Source organism: Mus caroli, unplaced genomic scaffold (assembly GCF_978045245.1).
Source record: "Mus caroli unplaced genomic scaffold, Mus_caroli_1 scaffold_11, whole genome shotgun sequence".
Taxonomy (NCBI): domain Eukaryota; kingdom Metazoa; phylum Chordata; class Mammalia; order Rodentia; family Muridae; genus Mus; species Mus caroli.
Window position 1 is genome coordinate 21,652,139 of NW_028227266.1, and position 20,270 is coordinate 21,672,408.

Genomic DNA, 20,270 nt, shown 5'->3' on the forward strand with positions numbered 1-20,270 from the left:
AGGTCAAGAATTACAGATGTTAAGTACTACCAACAGAATACAAGAGATAGAAGAATGAATCTCGGGTGTAGAATATACCATAGAAGAAATTGACACAACTGTCAAAGAAAATTCAAAACATAAAAAACTAACCCAAAACATTCAGGAAATTCAAGACACAATGAAAAGACCATATCTAAGAATAATCTAAATAGAGGAGAAGGAAGATTCCCAGCTCAAAGGACCTGTAAACATCTTCAACAAAATCATAGAAACAAAAAACCTCACCAACCTAAAGAAAGAGATGGACATGAATGTGTAAAGAGCCAAATATATAGAACAACAAATAAACAGGACCAGAAAAGAAAATCCTCTTGTCACATAATAATCAAAACATTAAATGCACAGAACAAAATATATATATATATATATATATATATATATATATATATATATATATATATATATTAAAAGCAGCAGGGGTAAAAGGCCAAGTAACATATAAGGGTAGACCTATCAGAACTACACCAGACTTCTCAACAGAGACTATGAAAGCCAGAAGAGCCTGGTCAGAGGTCATGCAGACTCCAAGAGAACACAAATGCCAGCCCAAGCTACTATACCTAGCAAAATTATCAATCAACATAGATGGAGAAACCAAAATATTTCTGGACAAAACCAAATTCAAACAGTATCTATCATTCTAGCCCAACAGAGGATACTAGAGGAAACTCCAACACAAGGGAGGTACCTACACCAAAGAAGACAGGATGTTAATCATCTCACAACAAAACCAAAAGGAGAGAGCCACAAGCAAATCAAGCCACCTACAAAAACAAACATAATGGAACCAACAGCCATCTGCCTTCAATATCTTTCAATATTAATTGACTCAACTCATCTATTAAAAGACATTAGCTAATAGACAGGATATGTAAACAAGTCCCAGCATTTTGCTGCATAGAAGAAACACACCTCACTAACAAAGACAGTTACTATCTCAGACTAAAATGTTGGAAAAAAGACTTCCAAGCAATTGGTCCCAAGAAACAAGCTGGAGCTGCCAATCCTAATATCCAGTAAAATAGACTTTCAATCAAAACTTACCAAACATGATGAAGAAGGACACTTCATATTCACCAAAGGGAAAATCCTCCAAGATGAACTCTCAATTCTGAATATCTATGCTCTAAATGTAAGGGCATCCGCATTCATTAAGGAAACTATAGTAAAGCTCAAAGCAAACATTGCACCTCACACAATAATAGTGGGAGACTTCAACACCCCACCCTCATCAATGGACAGATCCTGGAAACAGAAACTAAACAGGGACACAGTGAAACTAACAGAAGTTATGAAACACATGGATTTAGCAGATATCTACAGAACATTTTATGCTAAAACAAAAGAATATACATTCTTCTCAGCACCTCATGGTACCTTCTCCAAAACTGACCATATAATTGGTCACAAAACAGTCCTCAACAGATACAAAAATATTGAAATTATCTGATGCACACTATCAAATCACCATGGAATAAGACTGATCTTCAATAACAACATAAATAATAGAAAGCCCACATACTCGTGGGAGCTGAACAATGCTCTGCTCAATGATAACTTGGTCAAGGATGAAATAAAGAAAGAAATTAAAGACTTTTTAGAGTTTAATGACAATGAAGCCACAACACAGCCAAACTGATGGGACAAAATGAAAGCACTCCTAAGAGGAAAACACATAGCTCTGAGTACCACCAAAAAGAAACTAGAGAGAGCATACACTAGCAGATTGACAGCACACCTAAAAGATCTAGAAAAAAAGGAAGCAAATTCACCCAAGAGGAGTAGACAGCAGGAAATAATCAAACTCAGGGATGAAATCAACCAAGGGGAAACAAATAACAAAAAAAAAAAAAAAAAAAAAAACTACAAAGAGTCAACCAAACCAGGAGCTATTTCTTTAAGAAAATCAAAGAGATAGATAAACTCTTAGCCAGACTAACTAGAAGGCACAAGGACAGTATCCTAATTAACAAAATCAGAAATGAAAAGGGAGACATAACAACAGAACCTGAGGAAATCTAAAACATTATCAGATCCTACTACAAAAGGCTATACTCAACAAAACTGGAAAACCTGGATGAAACGGACAATTTCCAAGACAGATACCAGGTACAAAGTTAAATCAGGATCAGATTAATGATCTAAACAGTCCCATATCCCTAAATAAATAGAAGCAGTCATTAATAGTCTCCCAACCAAAAAAAGCCCAGGACCAGATGAGTTTTATGCAGAGTTCTATCAGACCTTCAAAGAAAAACTAATTCCAATTCTCCTCAATCTATTTCACAAAATAGAAACAGAAGGTACTCTACTCAATTCATTCTATGAAGCCACAATTCCTCTGATACCTAAACCACACAAAGACCCAAAAAAGAAAGAGAACTTCAGACCAATTTCCCTTATGAATAGCGATGCAAAAATACTCAATAAAATTCTGCCTAAGCGAATTTAAGAACACATCAAAACTATCATCCATCACGATCTACTAGGCTTCATCCCAGGGATGCAAGGATGGTTCAATATACGGAAATCCATCAACATAATCCAGTATATAAACAAGCTCAAAGAAAAATACCACATGATCATCTCGTTAGATGATGAGAAATCATTTGACAAAATCCAACACCCATTCATGATAAAAGTTTTGGAAGCAGTCATTAATAGTCTCCCAACTAAAAAAAGCCCAGGACCAGATGGGTTTAGTGCAGAGTTCTATCAGACCTTCAAAGAAGATCTAATCCCAGTTCTTCACAAACTATTCCACAAAATAGAAACAGAAGGTACTCTACCCAACTCATTCTATGAAGCCACAATTACTCTGATACCTAAACCACAAAAAGACCCAACAAAGATAGAAAACTTCAGACCAATATCCCTTATGAATATTGATGCAAAAATCCTCAATAAAGTTCTTGCTAACCGAATCCAAGAACACATCAAAACAATCATCCATCCTGACCAAGTAGGTTTCATCCCAGGGATGCAGGGATGGTTCAATATACGGAAATCCATCAACGTAATCCAGTATATAAACAAACTCAAAGACAAAAACCACATGGTCATCTCGTTAGATGCGGAAAAAGCATTTGACAAGATCCAACACCCATTCATGATAAAAGTCTTGGAAAGATCAGGAATTCAAGGCCCATACCTAAACATGATAAAAGCAATCTACAGCAAACCAGTAGCCAACATCAAAGTAAATGGTGAGAAGCTTGAAGCAATCCCTCTAAAATCAGGGACTAGACAAGGCTGTCCACTTTCTCCATACCTATTCAACATTGTACTTGAAGTCCTAGCCAGAGCAATTCGACAACAAAAGGAGATCAAAGGGATACAAATTGGAAAAGATGAAGTCAAAATATCACTTTTTGCAGATGATATGATAGTATATATAAGTGACCCTAAAAATTCCACCAGACAACTCCTAAGCCTGATAAACAGCTTCGGTGAAGTAGCTGGATATAAAATTAACTCAAACAAATCAATGGCCTTTCTCTACACAAAGAATAAACAGGCTGAGAAAGAAATTAGGGAAACAACACCCTTCTCAATAGTCACAAATAATATAAAATATCTTGGCGTGACTCTAACTAAGGAAGTGAAAGATCTGTATAATAAAAACTTCAAGTCTCTGAAGAAAGAAATTATAGAAGATCTCAGAAGATGGAAAGATCTCCCATGCTCATGGATTGGCAGGATCAACATTGTAAAAATGGCTATCTTGCCAAAAGCAATCTACAGATTCAATGCAATCCCCATCAAAATTCCAAATCAATTCTTCAACGAATTAGAAAGTGCAATCTGCAAATTCATCTGGAATAACAAAAAACCTAGGATAGCAAAAACTCTTCTCAAGGATAAAAGAACCTCTGGTGGAATCACCATGCCGGACCTAAAGCTCTACTACAGAGCAATTGTGATAAAAACTGCATGGTACTGGTATAGTGACAGACAAATAGACCAATGGAATAGAATTGAAGACCCAGAAATGAACCCACACACCTACGGTCACTTGATCTTCGACAAGGGAGCTAAAAACATCCAGTGGAAGAAAGACAGCATTTTCAACAAATGGTGCTGGCACAACTGGTTGTTAACATGTAGAAGAATGCGAATCGATCCATTCCTATCTCCTTGTACTAAGGTCAAGTCTAAGTGGATCAAGGAACTTCACATAAAACCAGAGACACTGAAACTTATAGAGGAGAAAGTGGGGAAAAGCCTTGAAGATATGGGCACAGGGGAAAAATTCATGAATAGAACAGTAATGGCTTGTGCTGTAAGATCGAGAATTGACAAGTGGGACCTCATGAAACTGCAAAACTTCTGCAAGGCTAAAGACACCATCAATAAGACAAAAAAAACCACCAACAGATTGGGAAAGGATCTTCACCTATCCTAAATCAGATAAGGGACTAATATCCAATATATATAAAGAACTCAAGAAGGTGGACTCCAGAAAGTCAAATAACCCCATTAAAAAATGGGGCTCAGAACTAAACAAAGAATTCTCACCTGAGGAATACCGAATGGCAGAGAAGCACCTGAAAAAATGTTCAACATCCTTAATCATCAGGGAAATGCAAATCAAAACAACCCTGAGATTCCACCTCACACCAGTCAGAATGGCTAAGATCAAAAATTCAGGTGACAGCAGATGCTGGCGAGGATGTGGAGAAAGAGGAACACTCCTCCATTGAACTAACCAGTAACCCCCGCCCCCAGAGCATCTATCTCTAGTTGCAAATGTACCAGAGAATGGCCTTAGGCCATCAGTGGAAGGAGAGGTCCTTGGTCTTGCGAAGATTATATGCCCGGGTACAGGGGAATGTGAGGGTCAGGAAGTAGGAGTGGGTAGGTTGGGGAGCAAGGCAGGGGGAGGGTATAGGGAAGATTTGGGATAGCATTGAAATGTAAATGAAGAAAATGTCTAATTAAAAGAAAGAAAGAAAGAAAACAACAGTAAGGATATCTGAAAAAGTCATGAGAAATCACTTGACTAACCACCTACCTTAAAATAATTATAATACATGTAAACTGACACATAAATACACATATATAGTTCAGATGAAATTTTTCTGTCTGGGCTGAAAACACTTTTTCCAGGAGCCAAAGTCCACCTAAGCCAATTAAATACCAGGCATGAGAAGTCCTTCTTTGAGGTGCTGGTCAGTGTTGTCCACGAGACTCCCGAAACATACAGGCTATTGCTTCTGCTATTGGTTGCCCCTGGTCTCAAGACACCATGCACCATGCACTTCAAATCCAGGCCCCTGAACTAGAACTCACCCGAGTTTCTCCTCCCTGAGGACCAACTTCCATGGTACCAGTAGCTGCCAGGCAAGTACATAAAGGAGGGAAACAACCAATAGTCCTGTCTACCCATGTCACCTATCAACCAGATCCAACTGAATCTCAGTAAGAATATTAACCACATTTAAAGGTAAGTCTCATACCCAAGAAGTAGATGGCCAACACAAAATACACTCTGTGGGTTTTTTGTAGACATTTTGTCTCCCATTACTTTGTTTGTTTGTTTGTTTGTTTATTCTAGTTTGCTTGGTTTTTGTTTGATTGTTTTTCAAAGAGCAAGAAAGAAGATGCAGAGTTGTGTCTGTGGGGAGTATTTAGGAGGACTTGGGGAAGGAGAAACAGTGATCAGAGCATATTACATGAAAAACTATTTTTCAATAAAAAATAATCACAAATTAAGCTTCCTAATATTTTTTGTTGTTTTTCAAATTTCTAGACTCCCATTAAAAACCAGACTTTGTAAAAGTAAACATTAAACATTCAAGGATTTCTGATTCATATGTTACCAAATAAATCTTACTTTGGCTTTTCCCACTCTCTCTGCCCCTTCACATGGTCTCCATGACTCCCTGTGGCCTCAAAGCCAAGAGACTGGCCACAGCAGAGTCCTGGATGCAGGTGTCCCATTTGCTCCCTCTGTTATTATTTCCACACTAAGGTGTTCTCTCCAACATCACATGAGGAGAGGAACATTTTATGGTGTGATCAAATTTTTAAAACATCTATAATTAATAAGTCTAAGACATCCCCTCTCTTTCTCCCCTCTGATGTCCTTACATTTACCATTTTTTATAAGTCTGTTAGTACTTGTTTTGTAAAGATTCCTCACCTCTGGGTAAAGATGGAAGCGTTTCACTGTGTTGATTACCAGGGGATACTCAGTTAGCCTGTCATTCATGATCATCCACAGTCCTTCCAGAAACGAAGGTGCTTCGATAATGGTCTTGAAGTAGGAATAATAAAGTCCCTTTAAAGAAAGACACACATTGTTAATGTCAATAAACCTTAAATTATTCACTCTCTTTTTAAGAATATCTTTCTTATGTAATAAAAAAATAAGAAATTGTTCCCTAAAAAGACTTCTTAATGACTCCTTGCTATTAACATTCTCAAAACTATAAACAATTCTTCCTAGTTTTCTGAAGGTCTGAGATTCTTCAGATTAGATGGATGGTGGTATGTAGTACTGAGGGTGCTTTAAAGTGTGACTCAGATGGACTTTTAACTTGACCAAATCTAACATTTTCTCCATATGCTTAGACATTGGCATATAATGAATTCTATCAGAAACAGGGGCGTCTCCATACCATAGTGCAGCCCTGCATTAAGAGAGGAATGGCTGCTCGGCTAAGGTGTAACACGTGCTCATCAGAATCAGGGGACTGGCCCAGGTTACTTAATATCTATACCTGGGGACTGAACTGACTTCTGCTGTTGCTCATAAAGGCTGTGCTGCAAAGAGCTCACCCTGGTGTGGTAAACCCAGCACAGGGAACAGTAGCCTCCTTAGATCAGTAGGGGCTTTCAACATAAAACTGGAGGGTTCCTAGAGACTGTGCTACTTCACATTCTTTTCATTATAAATTTTCTAGTTTCAAATAAAAACCAAAGTGCCACAGTTTTACAGGAGAAAATCAAGTGTCCTATTCTTCAAAAAGAAAAATTAAAAACAACTTTTCTGTTTTCTTTTTATTTATCCTTCTCTCATACAGTACATCCGGACCACACCATCCTCTTCCACCACTCCTCCCAGGTTCCCCACCATACTCCCACCAATCCCCTCTTTTCTAGACCCACTGCTCCTCAGGTTGCCTTGAGAATAGGCCTCCAGGGGCTATCAACCAAAGATGCCATGCAAGCTACAGTAAGACTAAAAACTCTACATTCCTTCCTGCTTCATCAGCCTGCTTTCGGGTTGATATGTTAAACAACACTCCGGGCTTCCGAATTCAGGCTGCTTTCTAATGAGCCATTTCGGTACATTTTAGATTTTCCTTTTTCACCTCATGAGGGTCACTCAGCAATACAACAATTGAAAGATACCTAATATGTCAATGTCTATACTTAGGGAAACAATATAAAATGATTTTGGTTAATAGCAAGCTATTGTTTTTATGGCATATTCTTCCACTCACTTTTCCCTTCATCACACCACAGCCTGGTAAGTCTGACATGATTTGTGACTGAGATCAGAGGCACCTGGCCAGTCATCAAAGAAATAACCCACATAGCTACTGTCTGCATCCTGTGCCTGTCATCAAAGCCTTGCTGGCCACAGCCATGCGCTTATTTAATGGTAGGTTTATGTCATCCTTGGAAATACCTTTGAAATATTCAAAGGCCATATAAACATTAATAATATGTTCAAACCCTGAATGCAAGTGCTTCAAGAGGATTATGAGAAGGAAATGAAAGGCAGTGACCAAGGCTTGGAGTGTACAGACAAGCACACACAGTAAGCACATAAAAATAATGAATTGCACCAAAATTCATTTCAATTCCTGTTAAATTTCTACCATCTTGTCCCACGGTACTTTTTTTTTTTTAGTAGATGTTTTCATTATTTACATTTCAAATGTTAATCCCTTTCCTAGTTTCCCCTCCGAAAATCCCCTATCCACTCCCTCCTCGCCCCCTGATCCCCAAACCTCCCACTCCTGCTGCCTGGCCCTGGCATTCCCCTATACTGGGGCATAGAATTTTCACAGGACCAAGGGCCTCCCTTCCCATTGATGGCCTACTAGGCCATCCTCTGCTATATATGCAGGTAGAGCTATGAGTCCCACCATGTGTTTTCTTTGATTGGTGGTTTAATCCCGGGGAGCTCTGGGGGTACTAGTTAGTTCATATTGTAGTTACTCCTATTGGGCTAAGAACCCCTTCAGCTCCTTGGATACTTTCTCTAGCTCCTTCATTTGGAAACCTGTGCTCTGTCCAATAGATGGCAGTGAGCATCCACTTCTGTATTTGCCAGGCACTGGCAGAGCCTCTCAAGAGACAGCTATATCAGCCTCCTATCAGTAAAATCTTGTTGGCATCAGCAATAGTGTCTGTGTTTTGTGGTTATTTATGGGATGGATCCCAAGGTGGGGCAGTCAATAGATGGTCATTACTTTAGTCTTTGCTCTGGACTTTGTCTTTGTAACTCCTTCCATAGGTATTTTGTTCCTCATTCTAAGAAAGAATTCAGTATCCACAATTTGGTCTTCCTTCTTCTGGAGTTTCATGTGTTTTGCAAATTATATCTTGGGTATTCTGAACTTCTGGGCTAATATTCACTCATCAGTGAGTACATATCATGTGTGTTCGTTTGTGATTGGGTTACCTCACTCAGCATGATATCCTCCAGGTCCATCCATTTGCCAAAAATTTCATAAATTTATTGGGTTGTTTGTTTGTTTGTTTGGGGGTTTGGGAGGTGGGGTTTTTTGTTTTTTTGGGGGGGCGTTGGTTTTTTCGAGACAGGGTTTCTCTGTATAGCCCTGGCTGTCCTGGAACTCACTTTGTAGACCAGGCTGGCCTCGAACTCAGAAATCCACCTGCCTCTGCCTCACAAGTGCTGGGATTAAGGGTGTGTGCCACCACGCCTGGATTCAAATATTTATTGTTTTTAATAGCTGCCTATTAATCCATTTTGTAAATGTACCACATTTTCTGTATCTATTCCTCTGTTGAGAGACATTTGGGTTCTTTCCAGCTTCTGACTATTATAAATAAGGTCGCTATGAACATAGTGGAGCAAGTGTCTTTATTATAAGTTGGAGCAACATCTGGGTATATGCCCAGGAGTGGTAATGCTGGATCCTCCGATAGTACTATGTCCAATTTTCTGAGGAACTGCCAAACTGATTTCCAAAGTAGTTGTACCAGCTTGCAATCTCACCAGCAATGGAGGAGTGTTCCTCTTTCTCTGCATCCTAGCAAGCATCTGTTGTCACCTGAGATTTTGATCTCAGCCATTCTGACTGGTGTAAGGTGGAATCTCAGGGTTGTTTTGATTTGTACTTCCCTGATGATTAAGGATGTTTAACATTTTTTTAGCTGCTTTTCAGCCATTTGGTATTCCTCAGTTGAGAATTCTTTGTTTAGCTCTGTACCCCAATTTTTTTTTTTTTTTTTTTTTTTTTTTTGGTTTTTCGAGACAGGGTTTCTCTGTATAGCCCTGGCTGTCCTGGAACTCACTTTGTAGACCAGGCTGGCCTCGAACTCAGAAATCCACCTGCCTCTGCCTCACAAGTGCTGGGATTAAGGGTGTGTGCCACCACGCCTGGATTCAAATATTTATTGTTTTTAATAGCTGCCTATTAATCCATTTTGTAAATGTACCACATTTTCTGTATCTATTCCTCTGTTGAGAGACATTTGGGTTCTTTCCAGCTTCTGACTATTATAAATAAGGTCGCTATGAACATAGTGGAGCAAGTGTCTTTATTATAAGTTGGAGCAACATCTGGGTATATGCCCAGGAGTGGTAATGCTGGATCCTCCGATAGTACTATGTCCAATTTTCTGAGGAACTGCCAAACTGATTTCCAAAGTAGTTGTACCAGCTTGCAATCTCACCAGCAATGGAGGAGTGTTCCTCTTTCTCTGCATCCTAGCAAGCATCTGTTGTCACATGAGATTTTGATCTCAGCCATTCTGACTGGTGTAAGGTGGAATCTCAGGGTTGTTTTGATTTGTACTTCCCTGATGATTAAGGATGTTTAACATTTTTTTAGCTGCTTTTCAGCCATTTGGTATTCCTCAGTTGAGAATTCTTTGTTTAGCTCTGTACCCCAATTTTTTTTTTTTTTTTTTTTTTTTTTTGGTTTTTCGAGACAGGGTTTCTCTGTATAGCCCTGGCTGTCCTGGAACTCACTTTGTAGACCAGGCTGGCCTCGAACTCAGAAATCCACCTGCCTCTGCCTCACAAGTGCTGGGATTAAGGGTGTGTGCCACCACGCCTGGATTCAAATATTTATTGTTTTTAATAGCTGCCTATTAATCCATTTTGTAAATGTACCACATTTTCTGTATCTATTCCTCTGTTGAGAGACATTTGGGTTCTTTCCAGCTTCTGACTATTATAAATAAGGTCACTATGAACATAGTGGAGCAAGTGTCTTTATTATAAGTTGGAGCAACATCTGGGTATATGCCCAGGAGTGGTAATGCTGGATCCTCCGATAGTACTATGTCCAATTTTCTGAGGAACTGCCAAACTGATTTCCAAAGTAGTTGTACCAGCTTGCAATCTCACCAGCAATGGAGGAGTGTTCCTCTTTCTCTGCATCCTAGCAAGCATCTGTTGTCACCTGAGATTTTGATCTCAGCCATTCTGACTGGTGTAAGGTGGAATCTCAGGGTTGTTTTGATTTGTACTTCCCTGATGATTAAGGATGTTTAACATTTTTTTAGCTGCTTTTCAGCCATTTGGTATTCCTCAGTTGAGAATTCTTTGTTTAGCTCTGTACCCCAATTTTTTTTTTTTTTTTTTTTTTTTTGGTTTTTCGAGACAGGGTTTCTCTGTGTAGCCTTGGCTGTCCTGGAACTCACTTTGTAGACCAGGCTGGCCTCGAACTCAGAAATCCGCCTGCCTCTGCCTCCCAAGTGCTGGGATTAAAGGCGTGCGCCACCACGCCCGGCATGTACCCCAATTTTAATAGAGTTACTTTGTTTTCTGGAGTCCAACTTCTTAAGTTCTTTATATATATTGGAAATTAGCTCCCTATCAGATTTAGAATTGGTAAAAATCTTTTCCCAATCTTTTGGTTGCCATCTTATTGACAGTGTCCTTTGCCTTACAGAAGTTTTGCAATTTTATGAGGTCCCATTTGTTAATTCTTGATTTTACAGTACAAGGCATTGGTGTTCTGTTCGAGAATTTTCCCCTGTGCCCATATGTTCGAGGCTCTTCCTGACTTTCTCCTCTATAAGTTTCAGAGTCTCTGGTTTTATGTGGAGTTCCTTGATCCACTTAGACTTGAACTTTGTACAAGGAGGTAAGAATGGATTAATTCGCATTCTTCTACCTGATAACCACCAGTTGAGACAGCACCATTTGTTGAAAATGCCGTCTTCTTTCCACTGGATAGTTTTAGTTCCTTTGTCAAAGATCAAGTGACCATAGGTGTGTGAGTTCATTTCTGTGTCTTCAATTCTATTTCATTGATCTACCTGTCTGTCGCTGTACCAGTACCATGCAGGGTTTTTTTGTTTGTTTGTTTTTGTTGTTGTTTTGTTTTGTTTTTGTTTTGTTTTTTTAATCACAATTGCTCTGTAGTACAGCTTGATGTCAGGCATGGTGATTCCACCAGAGGCTCTTTTATTGTTGAGAATAGTTGTTGCTATCCTAGGTTTTCTTGTTATTCCAGATGAATTTGCAGATTGCCTTTTCTAACTCAGTGAAGAATTGAGTTGGAATTTTGATGGAGATTGCACTGAACCTGTAGATTGCTTTTGGCAATATAGCCATTTTTACTGTAATAGTCTTGCCTATCCATGATCATGGGAGATCTCTCCATCTTCTGAGATCTTCTTCAATTTCTTTCTTCAGAGACTTGAAGTTCTTATCATACAGATCTTTCATTTCCTTAGAGTCATGCCACAGTATTTTATATTATTTGTGATTATTGTGAAGGGTGTTGTTTCCCTAATTTCTTTCTCAGCCTGTTTATCCTTTGTATAGAGAAAAGCTACTGATTTGTTTGAGTTAATTTTATATCCTGCTACTGAAAGATCCTGGCAGAATGGAGGCCCAATGAAAGATCCTGGCAAAATGTAAAATGACACAGAAGCCCTGAAATTGGCAAGATAGACGTCAGTGTTAGCAGAACTAGCTTCACTGATTTAGAAAAATAGAGGTGCACAATGCTCTGGCCACTCCTTGAACCTGTGTGTCTGCCAATGTTCTGACCAGGTGTGTGCCCATTGCTGCACCTTCATTAGACTCTTTCCTTGTACCCCTCCCATACCCATTTCTTGAGAATAGACATTGTTTAGATCTGGAAATCCCCTACTCTCCCCCTTCTCCTTCCCCCCCCCCCTGAGGGCCTATAAAAACTGGGACCTCTTTCCCCTCGAGGTTGACTCCTCTACCCCTGCGTGGGATATGAGTCGTCCCCAGAGCTCTGGCTTTCTCCGAATAAAGCCTCATGTGGTTTGCAACAAGCTCGGTCTGTCGTAAGTTCTTGGGTGTCCGCTATTGTCCTGAGGCCTGAGTGAGGGGCTCCTTTGGGAGTCTTTCATTTGGGGGCTCGTCCGGGATTGGCGTGACCACCCACGTCTCTGAAGACCCACTTGGAGGTGAAATTTTTTGTCTAAAAATATTTCTGTAAGCCGGCTAGGTTCTGTGCTGAAATTTGCAGCCGCGACATTTCGTGAGAAACGGAGACCTTTGCCTCGGGATGAGGCACTGAGTGTGAACAGCAGACGTGCTGGAATCACTGGCTGCTGCTCGCTCTGGGGGACACCCTGAGCGAGGGGAAGGACTCCAGGAGTCCGTCTGAGGCGGGGAGTGTACTCCCTCGACCATCTGCATTTCTGAGTTGGTTTTGTCTGTTTGATGGAAAACAGGCATCTGTCAGTGTGTGTTTGTTTTTTGTGTCTGTTTTCAGGTATTTGTATTTGTCAGTATTTGTCAGTGTGTGTGTGTGTGTGTGTGTGTGTGTGTGTGTGTGTGTATGTGTATGTGTGTTGTGTCTGTTTTCCCTGATGTTGGACGGACTGTAACGACACCCCCCTAAGTTTGACTTTAGACCACTGGACTGAAGTTAGATCAAGGGCCCATAATCTTTCAGTAGAAATTAAGAAGGGACCTTGGCAGACTTTCTGCGTCTCCGAGTGGCCGACTTTTAATGTAAAATGGTCACTGGAGGGGACTTTTGGTTTGACTCTTATCTTTAAAGTTAAAGCCATTGTTTTTCAGAGTGGACCTGGGTTCCACCCGGATCAACATCCTTACCTCATTCAGAATTCACCGCCATAAATCAAACCATGGACTCCCCCTCGCCTATCAGAGCCCTCCCCCGGCTGCTCCCATGCACGCAAGTGGGTCAGCACAGTGTCCTCGCTTTCTGCCCTAAGAAGCAGTCCCTGCACCCGGCTCTGAGATTGCTAGAGGCACCGTCTGAGGACTGAGGACCTGCAGCTGGGACCCGGAGCCAAGCCCAGAGTCCCCCAGCAGATGAAGCTCCTGACACCACTTCTGCCTTTTCCTTTGTGAGCTCTGGGCAACCCGCCCATAGACAGGCAGTCTCTGCAGACCCTCCAATATTGGCCTTTCTCATTGGCTGATCTGTACAATTGGAACGCTGGGTTCCCTCTGGACCGGCCAGATTAGAACTACAACATGGCTCAAGGTAAGGAGAGGTTGACAGTTTACCGGCCAGGCTCAAGTCTAAAGGGAGCAATAATATGCCCCACCAATTTGGCTAAGGTAAGAAAAGTGATGCAGGGCCCTACAGAGCCCCCATCTGTTTTTCTAGAAAGATTGATAGAAGCTTATAGATACTACACTCCTTTTAGCCCAACCTCTGAGGGTCAACAAGCCGCGGTTGCTATGGCTTTTAAAGATTACATGCCATGGCTTTACAAGATTTAGTTAAGGAGTCAGAGAAGGTGTATCACAAGAGAGAAACAGAGGGAACGTGAAGGGAAGGAACAGACCAGAGAATAGACAGGCAGGGTACCTGGGCAACAAGGAACCCAGACCTAAAGGAAGATCTGTCCAGAAGATTTTAGAGGAGGACCAATGTGAAGGGCCTCTAAGGTCCTGACTCTGAAAGATGATGAATAGGGGAGACGGGGATCGGACCCCCTCCCCGAGCCTAGGGTAACCCTGATGGTGGAAGAGACTACCATGGACTTTTTAATTGACACAGGGGCAGAACATTCTGTGTTGAAACATCCACTGAGAAAATTAAAAAAATAAAAAAACCATAGTGATTGGAGCCACTGGTCAGAAACAATACCCCTGGACCACTGCATGCACTGTAGATCTGGGGAAAGGCCAAGTGAGTCATTCCTTCTTGGTCATTCCTGAGTGTCCCACACCGCTTCTAGGAAGAGATCTTCTGACTAAATTAAAGGCCCAGATCAGATTTACCCAAGAAGGGCCGAGAGTAACTTGGGAATCTCCCACCTCCGTAGTCTTAGCCCTGCAGCTTGAGGAAGAATGCCAATTGCATGAAGGCATAAAGCAAACGGAGGTGCCAGACCTAAAAGATTGGTTGACTGCTTTCCCTAGAGCATGGGCAGAGACTGGAGGCATGGGAATGGCTATCAGAGTTCCCCCTGTGGTTGTGGGACTGAAGATGGATGCAACCCCTATAGGAGTGCGCCAATACCCAATGAGCCATGAAGCAAGAGATGGAATCAGGCCACATATTCAGAGACTATTACAATTAGGTATTTTGGTACCTTGCCAGTCACCCTGGAATACTCCTTTACTGCTGGTAAAGAAACCTGGCACGAGTGACTACTGACCAGTCCAAGACCTGAGAGAGGTCAATAAGAGGGTCCAAGATATTCACCCAACTGTTCCTAATCCCTATAACCTCCTCAGCTCACTCTCTCTGGAGCGAAAATGGTACACAGTACTTGATTTAAAAGATGCTTTCTTTTGCCTGAAGTTACATCCCTCCAGCCAGCCCATATTCGCCTTTGAGTGGAGAGATCCTGACACTAGACAAAAGGGACAATTGACCTGGACACGGTTACTCCAGGGGTTTAAAAACTCCCCCACCCTTTTTGATGAGGCTCTACATCGAGATTTAGCCTCCTTCCGAGCTGAAAACTCCCAGATAACTCTGCTTCAATATGTTGATGACTTGCTCCTTGCTGCAACCACTGAGAGAGAATGCTGGCAGGGGACCAAGAGATTGCTAGCAGAACTGGGTGAGTTGGGTTACCGGGCCTCTGCTAAAAAAGCCCAGCTATATCAGATGGAAGTCGTCTACTTGGGATATACCCTCCGGGTGGCTGACAGAGGCTAAAAAAGGACTGTGACTCAAATACCAACACCGGCTACTCCAAGACAGGTGAGAGAATTCTTGGGCACCGCTGGGTTCTGCAGACTTTGGATACCTGGGTTTGCAACACTGGCTGCCCCCCTGTATCCCCTGACCAAGGAAAGTGGGGAATTCAGATAGACATCAGAACATCAGAAAGCCTTTAAAAATATTAAGGAGGCCCTGCTGACTGTGCCAGCCTTGGCATTGCCAGATCTAACCAAGCCCTTCATCCTCTATGTTGATGAGAGGACGGGGGTGGCCAGAGGAGTTCTTACTCAGGCTCTAGGGCTGTGGAAGAGGCCAGTGGCATATTTGTCTAAGAAGCTGGACCCAGTGGCCAGCGGATGGCCCACATGCTTAAAGGCCGTTGCTGCAGTAGCCCTACTCGTTAAGGATGCTGACAAATTAACTCTGGGACAGCAAATAACTGTGGTAGCCCCCCACTCTCTTAAAAGCATTATCTGCCAGCCCCCAGACCGATGGATGACAAATGCCTGGATGACTCACTACCAGAGTCTGCTGCTGACTGAACAGGTCATGTTTGCTCCTCCTGCTATTCTCAACCCTGCCTGCAAAGTGATCTACGTGACCAGCCGTGGCCAGGTGTTCCAAACTGGTACACAGACAGAAGTAGTTTCCTAGTGGAAGTTTTTAAAGATACCTTTTCAGGATGGGTGGAGGCCTACCCAACAAAAGAGAAACTGCCAATGCTGTGGTTAAGAAAATCCTAGAAGAAATTTTTCCACGGTTTAGAATACCTAAGGTAATAGGATCTGACAATGGACCGACTTTTGTTGCCTAGGTAAGTCAGGGACTGGCCATCCAACTGGGGATTGATTAGAAATTACATTGTGTTTATAGACCCCAGAGTTCAGGACAGGTAGAAAGGATAAATAAAACTCTAAAAAAAAACTTGACTAAATTAATCTTAGAGACTGGCGGAAATTACTGGACAGCCCTCCTTCCCTTTGCCTTGTTTCGCATCATCAGGAACACACTGGGAACATTTAAGCTCACTCCATATAAAATCCTGTATGGGGGGGGGGGGGCTCCCCCGCTCACTGAAGTAGAGAGAGTGTTAGATCCTTTAAAATTTAGCCCTGGTTCTTCATTGTTTACATGCATGAAAGCCCTAGAAGTGGTCAGAAACACCACCTGAGAGCAGCTCAAAGAGGCGTACAAACCAGGAGACTTGATGATACCACACCAGTTCCAGGTTGGAGATGCAGTTCTCGTCTGACAACATTGAGCTGAGAATCTAAAATCTTGTTAGAAAGGCTCTTGCATCGTGCTACTGACCACCCCCTCTGCTGTCAAAGTAGAAGGCATCTCTGCTTAGATTCATGCCTCTCATGTAAAGCGAGCTCCTGAAGAATAAATCCCCTTGGTTGACCACCCTCATTTCTACTCTGATAGATCCTCTAATAATTTTGCTCTTACTGCTGACATGTAGCCCGATAGTTCTTAATAAATTGGTGACCTTTATTAAAGAGAAGATTGGTGCCGTCCAGCTGTTAGTACTAAGAAAACAATACCAGTCTCTGCAGAACCTTGAAAAAGAGGTTGCAGTTTAGTTCTAAGATTAGAACTAGTAACTAGAAGAAGTGGGGAATGAAAGATCCTTGCAGAATGGAGGCCCAATGAAAGATCCTGGCAGAATGTAAAATGACACAGAAGCCCTGAAATTGGCAAGATAGACGTCAGTGTTAGCAGAACTAGCTTCACTGATTTAGAAAAATAGAGGTGCACAATGCTCTGGCCACTCCTTGAACCTGTGTGTCAGCCAATGTTCTGACCAGGTGTGTGCCCATTGCTGCACCTTCATTAGACTCTTTCCTTGTACCCCTCCCATACCCATTTCTTGAGAATAGACATTGTTTAGATCTGGAAATCCCCTACTCTCCCCCTTCTCCTTCCCCCCCCTGAGGGCCTATAAAAAGTGGGACCTCTTTCCTCTCGAGGTCGACTCCTCTACCCCTGCGTGGGATATGAGTCATCCCCAGAGCTCTGGCTTTCTCCGAATAAAGCCTCATGTGGTTTGCAACAAGCTCGGTCTGTCATGAGTTCCTGGGTGTCCGCTATTGTCCTGAGGCCTGAGCGAGGGGCTCCTTTCGGAGTCTTTCACTACTTCACTGAAGTTGTTTATCAGGATTAAGTGTTTTCCGGTGGAATTTTTGGAGTCACTTATATATACTATCATATCATCTGCAAATAGTGATACTTTGACTTCTTCCTTTCCAATTTGTATCCCTTTGATCTCAATTGCTCTGGCTAGGACTTCATGTACTATATTGAATAGGTAGGGGGAAAGTGGGCAGCCATCTCTAGTCCCTGATTTTAGTGGACTTGATTCAAGTTTCTTTCCATTTAGTTTGATGTTGACTACTGGTTTGCTGTATATTGCTTTTATTATGTTTAGGTATGGGCCTTGAATTCCTGATCTTTCCATGACTTTTATCATGAAGGGGTGTTGGATTTTGTCAAATGCTTTCTCAGCATCTAACGAGATGATCCTGTGATTTTTGTCTTTGAGTTTGTTTATATAGTGGATTATGTTGGTGGATTTCCGTATATTGAAACATCCCTGCATCACTGGGATGAAGCATACTTGATCATGCTGGATGATCATTTTGATGTATTCTTGGATTTAGTTAGGCAGAATTTATTGAGTATTTTTGCATCGCTATTCATAAGGGAAATTGGTCTGAAGTTCTCTTTCTTTGTTGGGTCTTTTGTGGTTAAGGTATCAGAGGAATTGTGGCTTCGTAGAATGAATTGGATAGAGTGCCTTCTGTTTCTATTTTGTGGAATAGTTTGAGGAGTATTGGAATCAGGTCTTCTTTGAAGGTCTCATAGAACTCTGCATAAAACCCATCTGGTTCTGGGCTTTTTTTTTTTTTTTTTTTTTGGTTGGGAGACTATTAATGACTGCTTCTATTTATTTAGGGGATATGGGACTGTTTAGATCATTAATCTGATCCTGATTTAAATTTGGTACCTGGTATCTGTCTAGAAAATGTCCATTTCATCCAGGTTTTCCAGTTTTGTAGTAGGATCTGATGATTTTTTGGATTTCTTCAGGTTCTGTTGTTATGTCTCCCTTTTCATTTCTGATTTTGTTAATTAGGATACTGTCCCTGTGCCCTCTAGTTAGGCTGGCTAAGGGTTTATCTATCTTGTTGATTTTCTCAAAGAACCAGCTCCTGGTTTAGTTGGTTCTTTGTATAGTTCTTTTTGTTTCCCCTTGGTTGATTTCAGCCCTGAGTTTGATTATTTCCTGCTGTCTACTCCTCTTGGGTGAATTTGCTTCCTTTTGTTCTAGAGCTTTTAGGTGTGCTGTCAGGCTGCTAGTATATGCTCTCTCTAGTTTCTTTTTGGTGGTACTCATAGCTATGAGTTTTCCTCTTATGACTGCTTTTATTCTGTTCTATCAGTTTGGGTATTGTGATGGCTTGCATATTCTTGGACTAAGGAGTGGCACCATTTGGAGGTGTGGCCTTGTTGGAATAGGTGTAACCTGGATGGAGTAGGTGTGTCACTGTGGGTGTGGGCTTAAGACTCTCACCCCAGTTGCCTGGAAGTCAGTCTTCCACTAGCAGCCTTTGGATGAAGACATAGAACTCTCAGCTCTGCCTGGCCATGACAGCCTGGATGCTGCAATGCTCCTACCTTGATGATAATGGACTGAACCTCTGAACCTGTAAGCCAGCCCCAATTAAATGTTTTTTTTATAAGACTTGCCTTGGTCATGGTGTCTGTTCACAGCAGTAAAACCCTAACTAAGACAGAAGTTGGTACCAGGGACTGGGGTATTGCTGTGATAAGCCTGACCATGCTTTTATTTGAAAGAATGTGAATTTTTTGGTCTTTGGATTTGGAACTCAGTGGACTGCTTTAAATGGGGCTTAATGGGTCATCCTAGTAGGAATATGGAAGACTTTGTTGCTGGGAGTAATTTGAACTGTGTTGACCTGGCCCAAGATATTTCAAAGAAGAATTTCAGTATGTTGCATAAAGACTTTTTTTGTGGTATTTTGATGAAGAATGTGGCTACTTTTTGCCCTTGTCTGACAAGTCTGTGTGAGGCTAAGGTGAAGAGACTTGGATTAATTGCATTAATTGCATTGACAAAGGAAGTTTCAAAAAAGCCCAGCAGAGACTTTGTTCTCTGGTTAAGTCTCACAAAAAGAAGTATGAACAAGCATAGCAAGCTTAAAAAGGCAAAATATAAAATATATGGTTTGAGTATTAAAGGCATACCAGGAAGTGAAATGGAGCAAAATCATGTGTTCTAGGAAATAACAGATTAAGGGATTGGGACCTTGGGGCAAGATCCTACCCAGCTGAATTTAGATCCAGGCATGGTGGTACACACCTTTAATCCCATGAGACAGGCATGCTGATCTCTGCATTTAAGGTCAATCTATAGAGCAAGAACCAGGATAGCCAAGCTTAGGAAGTGAAGGATTTAGAAAACATAAAGCCAGTGATAATGTAATAGTACAAGGGGATCATGTTCTAGTTCCTGTGAGCAACAGAACTCTGCAGCTTCAGCCATGTGGTTCTGGCTCTAGAGTTAAGAATGGAAGGAACTACTGGGACAATTGATGCTGGTTAGCTGGAGCTAAGACATTAGCAATGATTAAGAAGAGACCAGCATCACTGAGTTGAAATCTGGGAGTTGTTTCCTGGGAGCACAAAGAAGATGTGTTTCAGAGATAGCCAAGGTTGTACCTTGTGGTGCAGCTGGACTTCGTAATGTGTAAGAGTCACCCAGGTGGTACTGGTTTTCAAGGCATGAAGGTGTCATGAAGAACAGCTGAGGCTTAGCACTGTGAGAGGTCATGGAAGGCCATTGGAAAGGTGTAGCCTCAGCTGTAGTTGATGGCCCAGGACTGAAGGGGTCAGGCAAAGGAT

At 41.6% G+C, this 20,270-nt stretch overlaps 1 protein-coding gene across 1 annotated transcript in view; it reads right to left on the minus strand.

The window, feature by feature from the left end:
* The window catches only part of Dpy19l2 (dpy-19 like 2), a 159,851-nt gene that overhangs the window by 125,030 nt on the left and 14,551 nt on the right, over positions 1-20,270 (minus strand). The window contains exon 4 of the mRNA XM_021171758.2: positions 6,188-6,325. Coding sequence (XP_021027417.1) covers positions 6,188-6,325 — 138 coding nt within the window. The remainder of the gene's footprint in view (positions 1-6,187; positions 6,326-20,270) is intronic.